Source organism: Ostrea edulis, chromosome 1 (assembly GCF_947568905.1).
Source record: "Ostrea edulis chromosome 1, xbOstEdul1.1, whole genome shotgun sequence".
In the NCBI taxonomy this organism is placed as follows: Eukaryota; Metazoa; Mollusca; class Bivalvia; order Ostreida; family Ostreidae; genus Ostrea; species Ostrea edulis.
In genome coordinates, this window is record NC_079164.1 from 8441484 (window position 1) to 8459646 (window position 18163).

The 18163-nt window shown below is 35.6% G+C and overlaps 1 protein-coding gene across 8 annotated transcripts in view; it reads left to right on the forward strand.

Annotated features, from left to right (window-relative positions):
* Positions 1-470: 470 nt before the first annotated feature.
* Positions 471-18163, forward strand: part of LOC125664204 (arginine-glutamic acid dipeptide repeats protein-like) — a 92725-nt gene continuing 75032 nt past the window's right edge. For 4 of the 8 annotated variants that reach the window (XM_056152575.1, XM_056152580.1, XM_056152581.1 and 1 more), the window contains exons 1-5: positions 471-622; positions 6790-6870; positions 13335-13463; positions 14432-14642; positions 17219-17289. In XM_056152575.1, coding sequence (XP_056008550.1) covers positions 13347-13463; positions 14432-14642; positions 17219-17289 — 399 coding nt within the window. In that variant the 5' untranslated portion in view covers positions 471-622; positions 6790-6870; positions 13335-13346. Of the gene's footprint in view, positions 841-5053; positions 5225-6789; positions 6871-12856; positions 13066-13334; positions 13464-14431; positions 14643-17218; positions 17290-18163 lie in introns of those variants that run through there. The other 4 variants (XM_056152576.1, XM_056152578.1, XM_056152579.1 and 1 more) reach the window with 4 other exon arrangements.

Consider the following 18163-nt stretch of genomic DNA (forward strand, 5'->3'; position numbering starts at 1 on the left):
AGTAAACATGAAAGGTAAAAGAAAATACTGTTCTTCTGTAGGTCCATTGCATTTTGAACATGTAGCTTTGATGGAAACTCAGAAAGTAATGTGGTGGAAAGTTTTCATCACGGCCATAAATTGACATTCAGCGATTACTTTAATTCGTTGTCCGGTATTGACATGAAAACTACAAAAAAAAATATGTTCCAATGAGAAATTGTGGGATATTAAATATTTGTAAAATACAAGTTTACACGAACTTGATCCAGATGTTGAGTTCGGACCGTGATGTTCTCTACAATTTGAGAAATCCTTCTTTTTGTTGTAATTGTACAAACATTGTGAAATTGTGCTATATTGCATCTTTCTTAGGGAGAAACCTCACAGGGAGCAGGGAATGGACTACCCCTTACAAAAAGTTCTGGATCCGCGCATGGAAGATAATTTTCTTCGTTCCTATGAATTTCCATAGTACGAGTTATCGCACTTGGCGCTCTCGCTCCCCACCGGTTTCATGACAGGAAGCTGACACAAATGGCGGAAATTTAAATTCGAGAATTTCTTTGTTTGTATTTCACCACTTTTAGTATCACAGTGTCTGAAGTAGAAAATATCCCGGATGTCAAAAGGGGAGAAATAGGTAACTATTCTACACCAAATCTTTTGTGTATTTGTGCAGTAGTATTTTGTTGTGTTTCCCGTAATATTTTTATCTGACGACTTCCGACATGCTTGGTTGAAGAGGGTGCATTTTGACACGACCTCGTAACGCCACGTGCGTATTGACTCGTGAACAGGCTCTTTTTTTAATAGGGTTTGTTTACAAGCGTTTAGGAATTACTATCTATTAAATTACAGGTAGGTGGTTTACAATTTGGAGTATGGAAATGAACGATAGATCTGATACACAAACCTGTTTACATTTTACAAACAACGACTCACTGGTTAGTTCCAACTAGCCATTTTTACTAACCCCAGAATGTATACTATAACAGGCCTTTCATGAGTCATATCTGGATGGAATTTTTAGCCAGGTTTGAGGAAAAGTTTATTTGATATTTGTAATTGGTTAAGTTGATCTTGTTCTGGTGCTTTCAATACTAGTATCTAACAGTGAGCTAATTATAAATGGTTGCACGGACCTTTGACTTGCCTGTCCTCCCACTCCTAGGATAACCATGCGTGTTTATTAGTCTATGTTTATCATTGTGTGTTTAAACACATAGTTCTAGGGTCAGTAGGAAAGATATCTGCCCGATCTCCACTAATATAAAATTCAAGTAGCTACATTCAGAGAGGCACTAGGCAAAGTCATGTTGTTTTTTCTCTCTCATATGAATTCCATTGTTTCTCCAAATGAACTCATATGGAGGAAGCGATGACTGGAATACCTGCACTTGTGAATTATGGATAAGATATGCTTAAAAGGCATTTAAAAAAAACTGTTGAATCAGGGATATTTATTTTGAGTTGGTTGAGTGAGGGCAAACAAATAACTTTTTTGATCTGAACTTGGGGTATAACACTAATTTTATGTGTCGGAGTTCTGCAGCTGTTAGTTCTGGCCCAAGGTATGGGACCTGCTCAGTTTAATGTAACAATGGTAGACCAGCTTGTAGGTTGAAATTTTAAAAAATGAAATAATCTCTGAAGTGTCTATAATCAGGATGTCACCTTTTCATATAATTTAATTTCAGTTTTAATGCATGCATTTGACTTGTTGTCATCAATTTGGATCCTGCAATGTGGAATATTCCAAATTTTTCACTTGATATAAATCCATACCCATCACCACATGATGTTCGAAGCTGTGTTATTGATATATTCATCTGAAAGATTTCAGGAAATTTCAGTTTTGTTTCACCTCCCCAACCCCTCTTTTCTTTGGTTCCAAACAAAATTTCTTGACCTTGTTTTTTATTCCTCCTTGTGAAACACAATAACTTGGACTTTATCTGGGAAGGATGTATACAGTGTGTTTGTGTTATGGGGGTATTACAGAAGTATGGGATAATTTACATTATCTGCTCAGCTGGTTACAAGCTGATCACACATGTGTCCCTGTTTTGATCAAGAAATAAATTAATTGCCGGCAAGCCAAAATAATGTCTGATATTTTAAGCCATGTACTAAAATTTACTTGGTCGAAGTTGAAAGAATTGCAGCTTATCAGTCAAGGTGAGAAATAATGAGGAATTGGTATTGATTGACATAATCACCCGAGTGCAACTGACTATGAAGTGGTTGCCTTGTGTGTTTCGACTTAACATGACCTCTTGGCTATGTGCAGGTTTTGAAAATTGGTCAGATATTAAATTTTTTTAAAAGAAACATGAAAGGTTTCAACACAAAGCTCAAAATCTCCTAAATCATAAGGATATGTATGTGTCCTTTAGTACATGAACTCAATTCATCAGTTGCGCTACTCTTTACTGTTTCCATATAAGGAGAAGGGGGAGGAGGCGCAATATACCAGTGAATTAAACTTTGGATGTTAAAATAAACTCTACTTGTAAAAAGCACTTGATAATGACTACAGTACCCGCAACGTTATTCTTGACATGATAAACGATAGAACACGATACATGCACGATAGGATAGGATACACGCACGATACGATAGGATACACGCACGATACGATAGGATACACGATAAACCTGATAAACGCAAAACCTGATAAACGATCTTCACGATAGACCTGATAAACGCAAAACACGATAAACGATCTTCACGATAAACGGAAAACCTGATAGAAATGTTGTAAATTTAGAAACGGTTTAGACGGAACGAAATTTTGATACCTACAACATAATTACATTATGTTTACATTATGTTGATAATAATATTGAAGGATTTCAATGTTCATTATATACCTACATTACGGACAACGCGGATTTCTTGTTTCCCGCGTTCTCGCGATGGGAAAAAATCTAACGCGGTAATCTATAGGTAACTCCGCATAAAACCGCATTCTCATCGTGGGATGACTATCAGCTACCTGTCCCCGTCGCGGTAACATTTGTTTAAAACATTGATCGGTTTTGTACCATATAATTTCTTTAATCCATGGTCGTACGTTTTTTTTTTTTTTTGTTTTTTTTTTTTCTAATGCCATCACAGCTAAAATTTAAAAAAAAATAATAAAATATATACGGCATTGAATTCATTATTTGATATCTATATGAATTTTATCAGCCAATGATTCTAAAACTTATATTGTCACCTAATGTTTAATATATAGATTATACAGGGAATTAACTAAATGTAATATAATGTAGTGATATCATGCTTCAGTAGCTCTCTTATGCTAATGTATATTACCTTGAGTATGAAATAAAACCAAGTAATATTGTGTGTGTAGCGAGGAGGGGGTTATTTTGCATCAAGCTCTAAGTTCACGGCTCATTCAACATCTCAAGTTATTTTCATAACGACCGCTTTAAAAAAAAAATCAACCGCACTACACCTGTTAGATATTTTTACACTATGATTGATAATTGATAGTCATAAGTAATTGGAACATATTTATTTGAATTGATATTTTGTTAACAAAACATAAATAAACTGTTTAAAAAACATAAACAAAACCCGGCTTGTTTTAAATTCGCAATTTTGAAACGCTTAGTGTGTAAAAAAAAATTCAAGTAATCATCAAAACCAACATAAATTTCCAGTATCTAACCGTACGAGTATTGGTACATGTGTACATGTACAAGGTATAAAAAAAAAAAAAAAAACAACGATGACAGCGGAATCGTGCCCAGTTGAGCAGAATTTTGGGGGATGCAACACCCTTGCCCCCTTTTAAAACTTAATCTTCTAAATGTGTGAAATACAATGTCCCTGAGAATGTTAGCTGTCAAAACACGGGTGGTACACAAAGTCAGATATAAGGACGCGCACAAGTTCAGCAGTTGCTATGTAAGTAGCATACACGTGAAGAAGAAAAATCGGAAGAAAAAGAACCATTATCAAAATATACATGTATGTGATAAACAATGTAATTTACTGATTTTTCCTTTCAAATCGGAACTCCCTATTTTTCTGTTAGTGTTAATTACAAATAACTGTTTCTAGACAAACAAATGTTTATGAACTTCAGAAGAAGGAGCTTTCAGATTTACTGTGCTCGGTTTACTGTCCTACTTTCCAGACTACTTAGAATTAAATTGTGATAAATTTTCACTCTCTCTGGACAGACAAATAGCTCTTCTTCTGCCTTAAAATCGACAACTTTATGTTCTCCTTCAAATATACCGTCTTTCCTCGATTCCTAAAAATAGCTTCTTTAACAAAACGAATAAAGGTTTCGGAAAGTATCGTACTTTTTCATTAGATTTTATATACGATCCCGATAATTTCCGAAGCTACACGATAAACGATTTTCACGATAAACGGAAAACCTGATACACGCAAAACACGATACACGATAGACCTGATAAACGCAAAACACGATAGAAAACGGAAAACCTGATACACGATAGGATAGGATACACGCACGATACGATAGGATACACGCACGATACGATAGGATACACGCACGATATAGCACGATAGGAATGTCAAGAATAACGTTGCGGGTAGCTGGTTACAAGCTGATCACACATGTGTCCCTGTTTTGATCAAGAAATAAATTAATTGCCGGCAAGCCAAAATAATGTCTGATATTTTAAGCCATGTACTAAAATTTACTTGGTCGAAGTTGAAAGAATTGCAGCTTATCAGTCAAGGTGAGAAATAATGAGGAATTGGTATTGATTGACATAATCACCCGAGTGCAACTGACTATGAAGTGGTTGCCTTGTGTGTTTCGACTTAACATGACCTCTTGGCTATGTGCAGGTTTTGAAAATTGGTCAGATATTAAATTTTTTTAAAAGAAACATGAAAGGTTTCAACACAAAGCTCAAAATCTCCTAAATCATAAGGATATGTATGTGTCCTTTAGTACATGAACTCAATTCATCAGTTGCGCTACTCTTTACTGTTTCCATATAAGGAGAAGGGGGAGGAGGCGCAATATACCAGTGAATTAAACTTTGGATGTTAAAATAAACTCTACTTGTAAAAAGCACTTGATAATGACTAACAGGATATAGCACAGAATTTACGTGAGGAATGATTAATGGTGATAACGGCAGTTTTAGTGTATGATAACTGTTGGGACTGGGATCCAAAGGAAACGGAAAATTTCAAATTGTCTGTGAGCATCAAGAAGCAGCGGTTTTATAAACTTATTTTAGTACGTTAAAGATGGTCAATAATCGACTGATGAAATGAATTTCTGAATTTTATCTCTTTAAATCTCTCACTCCATATTAGATATATTATGTAAAACGGATTCAGTTCGTAAGCTTAAGTTTATCATTCTGATGGTTCACTGAGAACACTAACAGTATTCGGAGCAGCGGGCTGCATGGCCATCTTCGATCAGGGCACCATGTCTGTAAAAATAAGTTTCGTCCCTTACCGGAAGTTTTTCCCGGCTGGTATAAAAATCTATTGTGTATCTCTGGGTCTTCAGTGACTGATATTCGATGGTCAGTAATAATCGGCCCATCACTAGTATTATGGAAAAGTAGCATATTGGAATAAAATTTAAAGAATTTCAGGATTATTCATGATCACGACTTAACAATTAGAATACTATGACTATGTCTACATACAACTCGTAAAATATTCATTAATTTTAATTGTGCACAATAGGGCTGGGACGATTCAGGGTTAGCTCGATTAGGTTCGGTTTCGATTCAGAACAGCACGGTTCAGTTATTTTCGATTCTGTTCATGTTAGGTCCAATTTATCTACTGACAGCACAAAAATTAACAATTTTAATGAGTAGCATATTTGATTTGATTTTATTCAAGTTATATAACTTTATGTCGTCATTTGTAAACATCATATATATCTATTTATAATGACATTTTATAACTTTGATAGAAAAAAGAAAACATTGACAGTCTATTAAAATTTGTTACATTAATGTGCTGGATAAGTTTTGGATTATTAAACAAATCTATAGTGAATCTAAAATGTATATGATATTGTTTTCATTGATATGTAAAAATTCAACAATTCTATCAATTGAGTCTTTTGAAATCTTTCCTTTATTGATTTACTTCTCTCATATTAACTGTCAAATCTGTGTCATTACTTACGGTGTTGATTTCACTCCACCACTGACAGAAATGCTAAATGACATGTAAAGATTAACTGCAATGATCTTACGGACCATATTCTGTTGGTATCTGAGTGGTGAAAATGCTAACTTTCAACACAGTAATGATTTAAATCTCTGATGCATAAAAAAACACATGTTCTGCACATCACTTGGACGCCATATTTGTTGTTTTGGTGTATGTAAAATCTAAACCGAACCGAAATCCGGAATTTGTCATCGGTGCATCGAATCGAATGGTATGAATCGTGGTGCACCGCACAGCCCTAGTGCACAAACATTTCATAGCGAGCTTGCTCAAATTTATAGATGTAAAACTTTTTGTATTTTGTGGGGCAGGTTTTTATAATCTGTTCTTTTACTGGAAAATAAAGTTTGACAGTCTAATTTTTAACATCAGCAGTCCTTTACAACATGATGGTGGATGAGTAAAAATTACAGGTCTATTAATTTTTTTCATAGAAAAACTTAGCTGTGCCACACCTTAACAAGATGTGCAATAAGACAAGCATTAATTTGTGTGAGACAAGGCATAGGAATGACTTTATTGATCATTATGCATGTAGAAAAGCTTGTAGATTTGTTTAACTGTTATTTACGGGCATGATGAGTTTGAATCTCCTTTCAGTAATGATACAGAAAAGAGGAGGAGGTTTCGTACAGTTAGCCATATAGAAAGCTATCGGGAACCAAACCCAGTTTTTAAAAGGTAAGATTAAAGAATCGGTGAGACCAAGAATAAAAGTATCGATATTAAAGAATCGGTAAGACCAAGCAGGGCTTGAAACTAACTTTTTATGTCACAAGTCCAGCCGGACTGATGGGGTATAATTTCAACCAGTCCGCAGAAAAATTTACCAGTCCAACAGTTTTCCAGAAATAATTAAACATATTTCGTTAATGTTATTAAAATGAAATTTAACTCAATATGCCTCAGACAGTATTGTAACATTTAAAGTTGGGATTTATATTTACGAACCAGATTCGTCTAAATATTTACAGATCGAAGAATGCCAAATGTGTGTATAAAATTTCATAAGTATATTTTCCAATATGATGCTTTAGAAAATTAACCAGTCCCATTGGACTGAATAAAACAAATGTATGTCAGTCCGCCAGACTTTTAACCAGTAACAGACTGACGGGCATATATTAATTTCGAGCCCTGCCAAGAATAAAAGTATCGACATTAAAGAATCGGTGAGACCAAGAATAAAAGTATCGACATTAAAGAATCGGTGAGACCAAGAATAAAAGTATCGACATTAAAGAATCGGTGAGACCAAGAATAAAAGTATCGACGTTAAAGAATCGGTGAGACCAAGAATAAAAGTATCGACATTAAAGAATCGGTGAGACCAAGAATAAAAGTATCGACATTAAAGAATCGGTGAGACCAAGAATAAAAATATCAACAATGTCATTACTTTAGTTGTCTTTAGTTTGCGTACACCTGGTGATAGTTAATGCATCAGCGTGTGCAGGTGTTGTATCTGTGCTGCTTTGTTTGAGAATGGAGATGCAGGTATCTCATCATAGTGTTTCAGGACTTCCAGCAGGGCTTGTACTCTCAAAAAGTCAAGTAACATGAATTCCAAAGCAAGCTTTAGAAACTAGGGGTTTTACTTCAAAATGTCAAGAAATATGAAATCCAAAACAGGCATTAAAAACTCTATGAAATTTTGAACTTTGATAAAAAAAAAAATTGCGAGCTCTGTTCTGTGGTGTTTATTATTTTACATGAACAAGTTTAGTGATAAAGCTTATTTGTGACATTGGTGGTTGTATGCTGTCTGTGAAAATTAGCCCGGGCAAAGGCTTTCGAGCAGGGAGGGATCTTTATCGTGCCACACCTGCTGTGACACTGGATTTCGGTTTTTGCAGTCTCATCCGAAGGACCGTCCCATTTAGTCGCCCCTCTTACGACAAGCAAGGGGTACTGAGGACCTAGTCTACCTGATGTGCTGTAGTTGTGAACAGTTCTTACATGAATCTTGATAAATATTGTTAAGGCTTAGAATTCTGACAGAAATAAAAGTAGAATGTAAATATAAGAAATAAATTTCATTTTTGAAAATTTATTCATGAGAGTATAAACTGTGATGTCTCACGCTCCCATACTTTATGAAGCACTTTAACCAACTCAAACATGCTTCACAAAGTACATGTATCTCAGCATGAAGCGTCACAATTCATACCCTCATGTATTTCAAAAATGAAAATTTCTTTCTTTAATTTCATCTAAATAGGTTGGATATACAGTTTGATTTAGCACTTGTCATGTATATCCAGTGTATTTATGCCCTTGTAATTGGAAATTCGGGGGGGGGGGGGGGGGGGATATAGGTTTTGGTCCATTTGTGTTTCTGTCCGCAAAAACTTCAACCTTAGTCATGGAATGGTTTGTGATATAGCTTTCAGATCCAGTGTATTCCCTTTTTGTGATTGCTTTGCTGCCATGCGGTGGCATCAGTGTTTTACAAACACTTCTTGTTTTTGATCTGATGCTTTGTATTTGTTTCATGTCCACAGGAAGCTATCAATACAAACGTCTGTCACCCTTATTATTTCATAGGTAGACAGTTCTTATTGAGAGCATCCTGTTTACAGGGAAGAAACAAAACACTTATTCCGATCTTTACGAAACAATTCTTGCACAATATCATATATACTCATCACACATAGACGTAAATTTTACTTGCTAATCCACAGAACCTGATGGAGAGTGTTGGCCACGACTCAGATTTATGTATATGATGACACTCATTTATAAAACACGATAGATAATGGTTCAATTCCACAAAACTATGTACTTGTTTTTATATTGATTTTTTGATGGAGTTTTCTCCTCGGTAGAATAGAAAAATCCATGAAAAAAATCACCAATATTCTGAACATCAACAAGTTCCTAGTTTTTTCATTAAGTTGTGACAAATCCTCAGAATCGTCTAAGAATCACATAAAAGATCTACTTTTAAATTTGTTTTATTCACTACGCGTAATGCACACCCTGTGACATATTTATGGACAATGCGATGGACGAACTATCAACATTTTGCACGGTTCTACATTATTGAAACTGAAAATCATTTTCTCATATACAGTTGAACTTTGTTATCTGGAACACTGATATCTCAAATACCATGGATATGTCGAAGTGATTCAGAAGTCCCAACCACTTCTTCTTTAAGTATTTTACCCTTGATATCTCAAATCCTTGTATATCTCAGAAGTTTTTTCTCGACCCTATTGAGTTTGAGACAACAAAGGTTTATTTTTCTTTCATTTTAGCGTAGATATTTAAAATACTAGCAGCCTGGGATATCCGAATGAAAGCTCGGTATTTTCACTGTCATTGATTGTTACGTCACAGTGGAAAATGTCAAAAACCGATGCTTGTTGTTTTTCAAATGTTGAATAACAAAACAAAGTGCTGTCACTAAAACAAGATAACATTGTATTTGACAAGGTAAATACTATAGAAAATGTAAATAGAACAAATGTGTAACAAGATCCATTCAATATGCCGGTGTGAACAGAGTCGAGGTATATATCATCTCATAAACTTTTCAAAAAATTTAAACTTAATTTTCCTCATAGTAATTAACATACTATCAAAGGAATGGGCGTGATGTCACACTCGATGCAGACCACACCCACTCCTTGGGTAGGAGCCTTGAAGCGTACTACGACTATACTACACCAAATGAACTATTCCGTTCTCAACTAGAATCATTTCATTCCCACACCAAACCGTATTCCATTTTCAGACCAAACAGTTCCATTCTCAACTAAAATCGTTTATTCTCGATAAAGCATTTGCACCCTCAAACTTTTTGTTCCCTCATGGTCATTCGGAACTCACCTAGTATTATTAAGTCATTATAGATCAACATAGTTTTTTGGAAGAAGACAAAATAAATTGCTTTGATGAAAAGAACAGAAAAATTAGTTCGGTGTAAAAAAAATTCTGAATCAGTCATAAAAGGGTTTTGAAACAAATAGAATTAAAATTTTATGCTTAGTAGGGCTGAAACGATTCACCGAAATATCAAATGAATGTGCATGTACATCGGGCTCGACTTGTATGTATCATTTTTACATGCATGAAGGACAAAATATCATTTATCGTTACACTTGCAGTGCTCGAAATTAACATATGCCCATCAGTCTGTGACTGGTTAAAAGTTTGGCAGACTGACAGACATTTGTTTTAGTCTGTCCGATGGTACTGGTCAATTTTCTAAAATGTCATACTGGAAAATATACTTATGAATCTTAAACAAGCATTTGGCACTCCTCTGTAGATATCAGGCAAAACCAATTAGTAAACATAAATCTCACATAAGTGTTACAATATTGTATGAGGCATATTGAGTTAAATTACATATTTCATTTTGATAACATTAACGAAAAATGTTAAATTACTTCTGGAAAACTCTGGTGGACTGGTAAAATTTTCAGTGTACTGGTTGAAATTATACCCCATCAGTCTTACCGGACTGGTGACATAAGACCAAATGAAATATGTGTAGTTCTAGTTACACTCCATGAAAATTAGGGTAGGTAAGTAGGGATTTTATTTCATTTTTATGCCCCCCAGATCGAAGATCGGGGGGCATATTGTTTTTGTCCTGTCTGTCATTCTGTAAATCTGTAATTCTGTCATTCTGTCTGAAACTTTAACCTTGCTAATAACTTTTGAACAATAAGTGATAGAGCTTTGATATTTCACATGAGTATTCCTTGTGACAAGACCTTTCCTTGGGTACCAACATTTTTGACCCCTTGACCTTGGAGTTTGACCTACTTTTTGAAAACTTTAACCTTGCTAATAACTTTTGAACAATAAGTGATAGAGCTTTGATATTTCACATGAGTATTCCTTGTGACAAGACTTTTCCGTGGGTACCAACAATTTTGACCCCGTGACCTTGACCTTGGAGTTTGACTTACTTTTTGAAAACTTTAACCTTGCTAATAACTTTTGAACAGTAAGTGATAAAGCTTTGATATTTCACACAAGTGTTCCATGTGACAAGACCTTTCCGTGGGTACCAATATTTTTGACCATGTGACCTTGACCTTGGAGTATTACCTACTTTTTATGCCTCCGAGATCGAAGATCGGGGGGCATATTGTTTTTGTCCTGTCTGTAATTCTGTCATTCTGTCTGAAACTTTAACCTTGCTAATAACTTTTGAATAATAAGTGATAGAGCTTTGATAGTTCACATGAGTATTCCTTGTGACAAGACCTTTCCATGGGTACGAACATTTTTGACCCTGTGACCTTGACATTGGAATTTGGCCTACTTTTTGAAAACTTTAACCTTGCTAAGAACTTTTGAGTGATAGAGCTTTGATATTTCACATGAATGTTCCTTGTGACAAGACCTTTCCGTTGGTATTAAACCTTTTGACCTTGACATTTAACTTACTTTTAATTTTTTTTTTACATTGGTCATAACTTCTAAATGGTAAATATTGGAGTTTTCATATTATACATGAGCATTTCTTTTGACAAGATCTTTCTACTGGTACCAAGATATTTGTCATTGTGACCTTGGCCATCTTTGGAATTGGCCATTATCGGGGGCATTTGTGTTTCATAAACACATCTTGTTTTAATTTATTTTTTTAATGATAGATTTTAGATGGAAACACAATTTTCTTTTACTTTCACTTCTTTGCATGTACCATTTATATATACATGTATAGTGTGATATATACCTATCCAAATGGTAGGGATCACCCTAGTTTTGACAATTCCTATATACTATATATATTTCAAATAAATAAATAAGTACAGAAAAAAAAAATTGGTGCATTTGCCAAAGTCATGTTTTTTTAACATGAAAGTAGAAAATGATATTTCAACCAGAGTACCAAGCCTTTCCAAGTTTTTAAATCTATCCAACTTTTTTAAAAATAAGGAGGTTGATCGCTCAGTATATTCAAACAACCTGAAATTTGCACTATTGTTTATGTAAACACTCTTTAGTTCTAGCTAAGTCACTTTCTGTCTAATGTTAGGTGGCCTGTAGTAAGTGTTTACAGCTTAGCATTTTAGCGGTATCTATTTGGCTATGAATGAACTTACAGTCAAGCTTCACATGAAGGAAAATGGGTCAAAAACCTGTATGTTTAGTGGTTTATATTATGCACCCCTTCTCATAAAAGAAAATCTTGAAAAAAGTGTGCATTATATTCAGCAAAATACGGTAACTGATTTTTGAAATAGTCAAAAAAAAAGTTTAGGATCGGGGGTAAAAACTAGAGACGGTCAGGTAACTAGAACCACACATATTTTTTTATTTGGCCTAAAATGTTAGTTTCAAGCCCTGAGTCTTGTGTAGTAGTATGCTTCAGGGTCAGAAATGTGATTAGTACTCAGAATATTAGGAAATAACCCATTACTAATTAACTTAGCTATGCAAATGAATCATATTATTTATAGATAAATCACAAAAAACATTGATAGGAACACCTCATAGCCAAGTAATAGCAAACTGGTGTTGTCTTCTTCATGTTTAAATAGTATCACTTGATGTATATTGACTCGCTCAATCATAAACTTCACAGGAGATGATTTAAGCTGATAAACACTGGTAGAATGATAAAGTGAAGTCAGTATTATGTGTTGTAATCAGTAGTGTTGTCCACAGACAGACAGACTGAGGGAGATATCACATGACATAATTTTGTTTAGCTTTTCTATCGTGTAGAGATTTCTCGTTATTTTTCTTTTTACATCGGATTAGATTGCACAGATATGATTCAGAATATGTGGTAATTGTTTAAGCCAAATACACAGGGACAATGACTACTAAACAAACTGAATTATTCATTATATTACCTTGATAGACCTGACCTGTGCATTGTCGTTCTTTTTCGTTTTTCAGGTAAGCTTATTGTTGACTATTTTCAGATTTGTAAAAACTTATATTTTGTGGTAACTAACATCCTTCATGTGTTTTACATGTAACTACATCTATAACACATCATTTAAAGAGAAGCAGGAAGTAGGATCATTGCCAACATTAAAATCATAACTGTTTAATCTGAAGCAGATATTGGATGTGACATTAATATTGAATGTGGAAAATATAATTATTTGACTGTTTTTTATAGAAGTATTCTTTGTGAGAGACAAACTATTATCGATTTGTAGTGCCTGAAGAAGATGAAGGAAAAACTGGAACGAATTGGCATTGGCAAATGCAGGGGACGAACCCACAGTCCTAAACCACGCAAACCGGCAACAAACTTCAGTGTCAGTCCAACTGTCAAGGAGTTTCAGGTAGTGTATTTCTAGTCATGTTTAGCAATCCTGCAACCCTAGTCATGTTTAGCAATCCGGCAACCCTAGTTATGTTAAACAAACTGGCAACCCAAGTGATGTTTAGCAAACCAGCAACCCTGCAACCCTAATCATGTTTAGCAATCCGGCAACCCTAGTCATGTTTATCAAACCGGCAACCCTGCAACCTAGTCGTGTTTAGTAAACTGGCAACCCTGCAACCTAGTCATGTTTAATAAACTGGCAACCCAAATCATGTTTAGCAAACTGGCAACACTAGTCATGTTTAGCAAACCATTGAGCCTAGTCATGTTTAGCAAACTGGCAATCCTAATCATGTTTAGCAAACTGGCAACCGTACATACATGTTTAGCAAACAGGTAACCCAAATCATGTTTAGCAAACTGGCAACCCTAATCATGTTTAGCAAACCAGCTATCCTAGTCATGTTTAGTAAACTGGCAACCCTATTGTAGTAGTCATGTTTAGCAAACAGAATGTAAAATAATGAATGAGAATGGTGCTCCATGATTGGTGCTGTTGTGAGGGAATTAATCAGTTTACGGTGGCCATTTTGTTGTTTGTTACGTATTTGAAAACAGGTAGGTGTTTAATACATGTACATCGGTCTCTGAGAAAACCGCGATACCTAGGTTTGTCATGGAATATCTTGTACGTGTACCAATTAGTGATAAAAAGCATGAATTATTATGGAGATGTTAGAGTACAGAATAATGAACAATTTAATTATGCTAATGATATTGTCTAATTAAAAGAGGTATTATAATGAAGATGCTTTGCATTAATTAATATTCTAGTAAGTCTTATTGTCAGTTTATCATGTGCTGTGTATTGATAAAGCGATCTGTCACACCTGATTTATCACCAAGGTATATTCTGCTAATTGTGACATTTCCACTAGGCTATCTGATCTGACATTTTTAACTATTGTACTTATAACAATGAAGGAGATGAAAATCAAAAGTGAAGAGGAAGAGGAGATAGAAGAGAGGAAGAGCGATGATGCAGCTCCTTCACTGCCTCAACCCTCCCCAGTAGTGATCCCCATCAGAAAGGGCCGCAAAGGATCCAAGTGGCAGGCTTCGGGGTTCATCACCAAAGTGGGGGACCAGATCTCCTCCTACACTGCAGAGAGTGGAGTTACATACAGACATGGAGGTTGGTATCTGTTGTTTTTAGAATGATGGGCAGTTTTCCCACAATTAAGGTCTTATTCCCACAGTTTAATGTTATACACGGACACGGAGGTGGATGTCTGTTGTCTTAAGGAATGAAATAAATTTTACTTATTTTATACAAAATTAAGCCCGAAAGCTTAATTCCAATGGGATCCTTTGATGCACAAATGTTGGCACTGATGGGGGGGGGGGGGGGGGGGGGGTGTCGGTATGTGGGAGGAAACTGGAGCACCCGGAGGAAACCCATGTCTCTGAGCTGGCAAGTACCATACCCTCTCACATACAACCACTGCCAATCATGGGAAGTGTACTCGGGTCGCAGTAGTGAGAAGCAAGAGCGCTACCCAGGCAACCATAAGCTAACATAAACTGTGTTTGATATTATTTGATGAATAATTCTAGAGAAAATATGAATATGACGTTGACCAATATTGCTGTAGTAAAAAAATGGAAACAGAACAGTCGAATTTATTGTGACATCATTCCTAGGACGTCATATAGCGGGACTAAACGGCAACTTTGTACGATATGAAGATAAAGGGAAATGAACCAATAAAATTGTGTGTTACAAGTAAAATTAAATCATTTTAATATGGAGACAGTGATTGGGAAGGCCAATATGGCCTATGGGACTATGGACCCACGGTTCAAGTTTTCAATGGGCCATTTTCAGATTTAATGGGCCATCAACATCAACAAAATATGAATGACCATTTTCAATAAATAGCAAATGTGCAGTGGAACATTATTGTTTTAATTGAAACTCTGAACCATGACCACAATCTTTTACATGGCCCTTGAAAATGATTCTACTTTTTTTCAATGTCCCCTTCTCAACCGTATCATTGCTTTTCTTGGCATTGGTTTTTGAAGACGGTCTCTCGTTTGTTTTTTTTTCATTATTTTTTTTTTTTTCACTTTCTGTCAATTCTATATCTGTCCTTGGACTTTCGAAGCTTAAACGCTAAAGTATAAGCATGAGAAGACGTGATGAGATGTGATGTAAGAGGAAATAGTTTATTGGTTATCTATTTTGATTTGTATTGCTTCAACCAATGAGATTCGGTGTATCAGAATACGTAGGAATTAAAAATGAAAATACAAAAAATAAGTAAGTCGTACTCAATTCATTCTAGAGAGAAAAAAGCGTAAGTTACAATCGATAATGAATGCGCACTTTGGTGCATTGATTAGATAATTTAATGCGCCAATTTTCACCTGAATGGAACTATGGCGCAGGGCGCATGGCCTTCCCAATCACTGTGGAGAGCAGTTTTTCCCACAATTAAGGATCTTGTTACCATAGTTCATTGCATTAGAAGGATGGCACTGAACGTAAGCCAGTATAGATATTTTGTAGGGCTGAAACGATACGCCCCCTTCACGATACAGTACATATTGCAATACTTTCAATACAATACAATTTACAGAAGAAACCAATAATAACATTGAAGAAAAATTTAATTACCAAGATTAACAATCATAATTTCAAAAGCAAAATGTTTCCAAATTGCCAACGCCTGTTGGCTCCGTAGTTTTAACTGATAAAGTACATTATTATTCTCGTAGGACTCAAGGCAAACAAGTCTGAACGTTATTCGACGCTATTTTGTCCCTCATGCAGATAGAAGTAATAAGTATAGGCCGAGCCTGATGTGTTTTACTGAACCAGATTGTAATAAACGTATCGAACCGAAAATCGAGGCAATGATTGGAACATTGAATTGAGCATTTATATTGAACAGTATCGATATTTCGATGAATTGTTTCAGCCCTAATATTTTGTGCATCAGAATCTCGCTTTAAAGTCTATTAAATTCATAGATAATCATAAAGACACATATTAATGCAGAATGGTGGTCGGCTTCTTCGTTAAATCGTAAGAGGTGCACGTCTTCAGCTTTAACAATTATTGTGTTGTATGTTGTGTTTTAAAGTATTTTGTAAAAGTCATTGTTACCATGATTACAAGATTTTATATATTACATATTTAACTTAGTCTACAGGGTTATTTTCGCCCCTTGTTATACCCCCCCGCAACAAGTCCGTCCGTCTGTAGACGCAATGGTTTCCGGACTCTAAAGCATTATCCTTTCCACCTACAGTCACCATATCATACATATGGACTACCCATGGGATGAAGATGTTCCCTATCGATTTTGGGGTCAAAAGGTCAAAGGTCACGCGCACTGGACATCGAAGTAGCAATATGGTTCGGTTTGTCATGCCACTTGTTTTTTACACTCAGAAAAGAGGTAGTTTATACCTATTACCAACACCCTTTGGGAGATTGGGGTAAGCGGGGGGTATTCTTAGTGAGCATTGCTCACAGTACCTCTTGTTTTTTTTACCCTTCTACACTGGCAAACTGTCTCACCCTATTTTGAATTTACATAGACAGTTGTGTGACAAGATGGGGAACTGTCTGGTATATATTCGTAAGATTTTAGATTTACCCACTGACAACAAAGGCGAAAATAAAATGGTGTCAAATATTTCCCTGTGTCTTGCAATATAAAGCTATTTATGTACACTGACTGTGTGTCACTTTTGCAGACACGGTGTACTTGGAGAATCCCAGGATTGACAACCCGTATTATGTGTGCAGCATCAAGGAGTTCAGACTGGTAGGTAGAAGTTGGAAAACAGAAATGAAATACTCGGGAAATGCTCATTCTTTCTGAGGTCAGTTTTACCTGATGCAGTGTGATCTTTTTTCACCAAACAACGAGAACTTCCAGTCGGAGTTTACCCCAGAACAATAGGTGTGATTAAATTTACACCCATGGATAACTGTGTGGCATTGATCCAACAACAAAATATTATTTTGTTGTTCATGTAGTTTTTGAATTGCAGTCAAAATAAGTACCTAATAATCATTAGACTTCTCGTGAACCTAGTTTTTTGTTTGTCGTCTTTGTTCCGGCTGTAAACTTTTCATGTTTTTTTCAGCTTCTTCCCATAGAGCCATTTTTAACTAGACTTACGCAAAGTATCCTTGCAATGTTTTGGTTTTTTTTTGTACCTGTGGGAATTGTACCATTGCCCATTACTTTCTATTTAGAGGATGTGTAGAAATTAGTTTCATATTATGAGCCCTGAATTACGATTTCATAGTGGTTTGTTTTTTGGCATTTGTAAGCCTCAAATTTTTGAAAAAATGGTTGTATTGGGAATGGCACTGTTTATCAGAAAAAAGTCGCTGCCTTAGGAAAAGGGAAGTCAGGTTTGTGCCAATGAAAGGCCATGTCCAAAGTAAAAATGAGGTGGTGTTTTGAAAGTACCACTGAGCCAGAGCAGCCAAATTTGTATGAAAGCTTGTGTGAGCCATGTGGCTTTTGTGGGCCACAGGAGTTTAAAGATTATATAAGACAAGAACCTGCTCCTGAGAACCACAAGTATGAAGTTTGTCTAATTAAGGTGTCCTCATGTGGTGTAGATTCATGTCTGTTTACATCTCACTCCCGGGATCAGGAAGGGTTTCTTAATACCATCACCCCT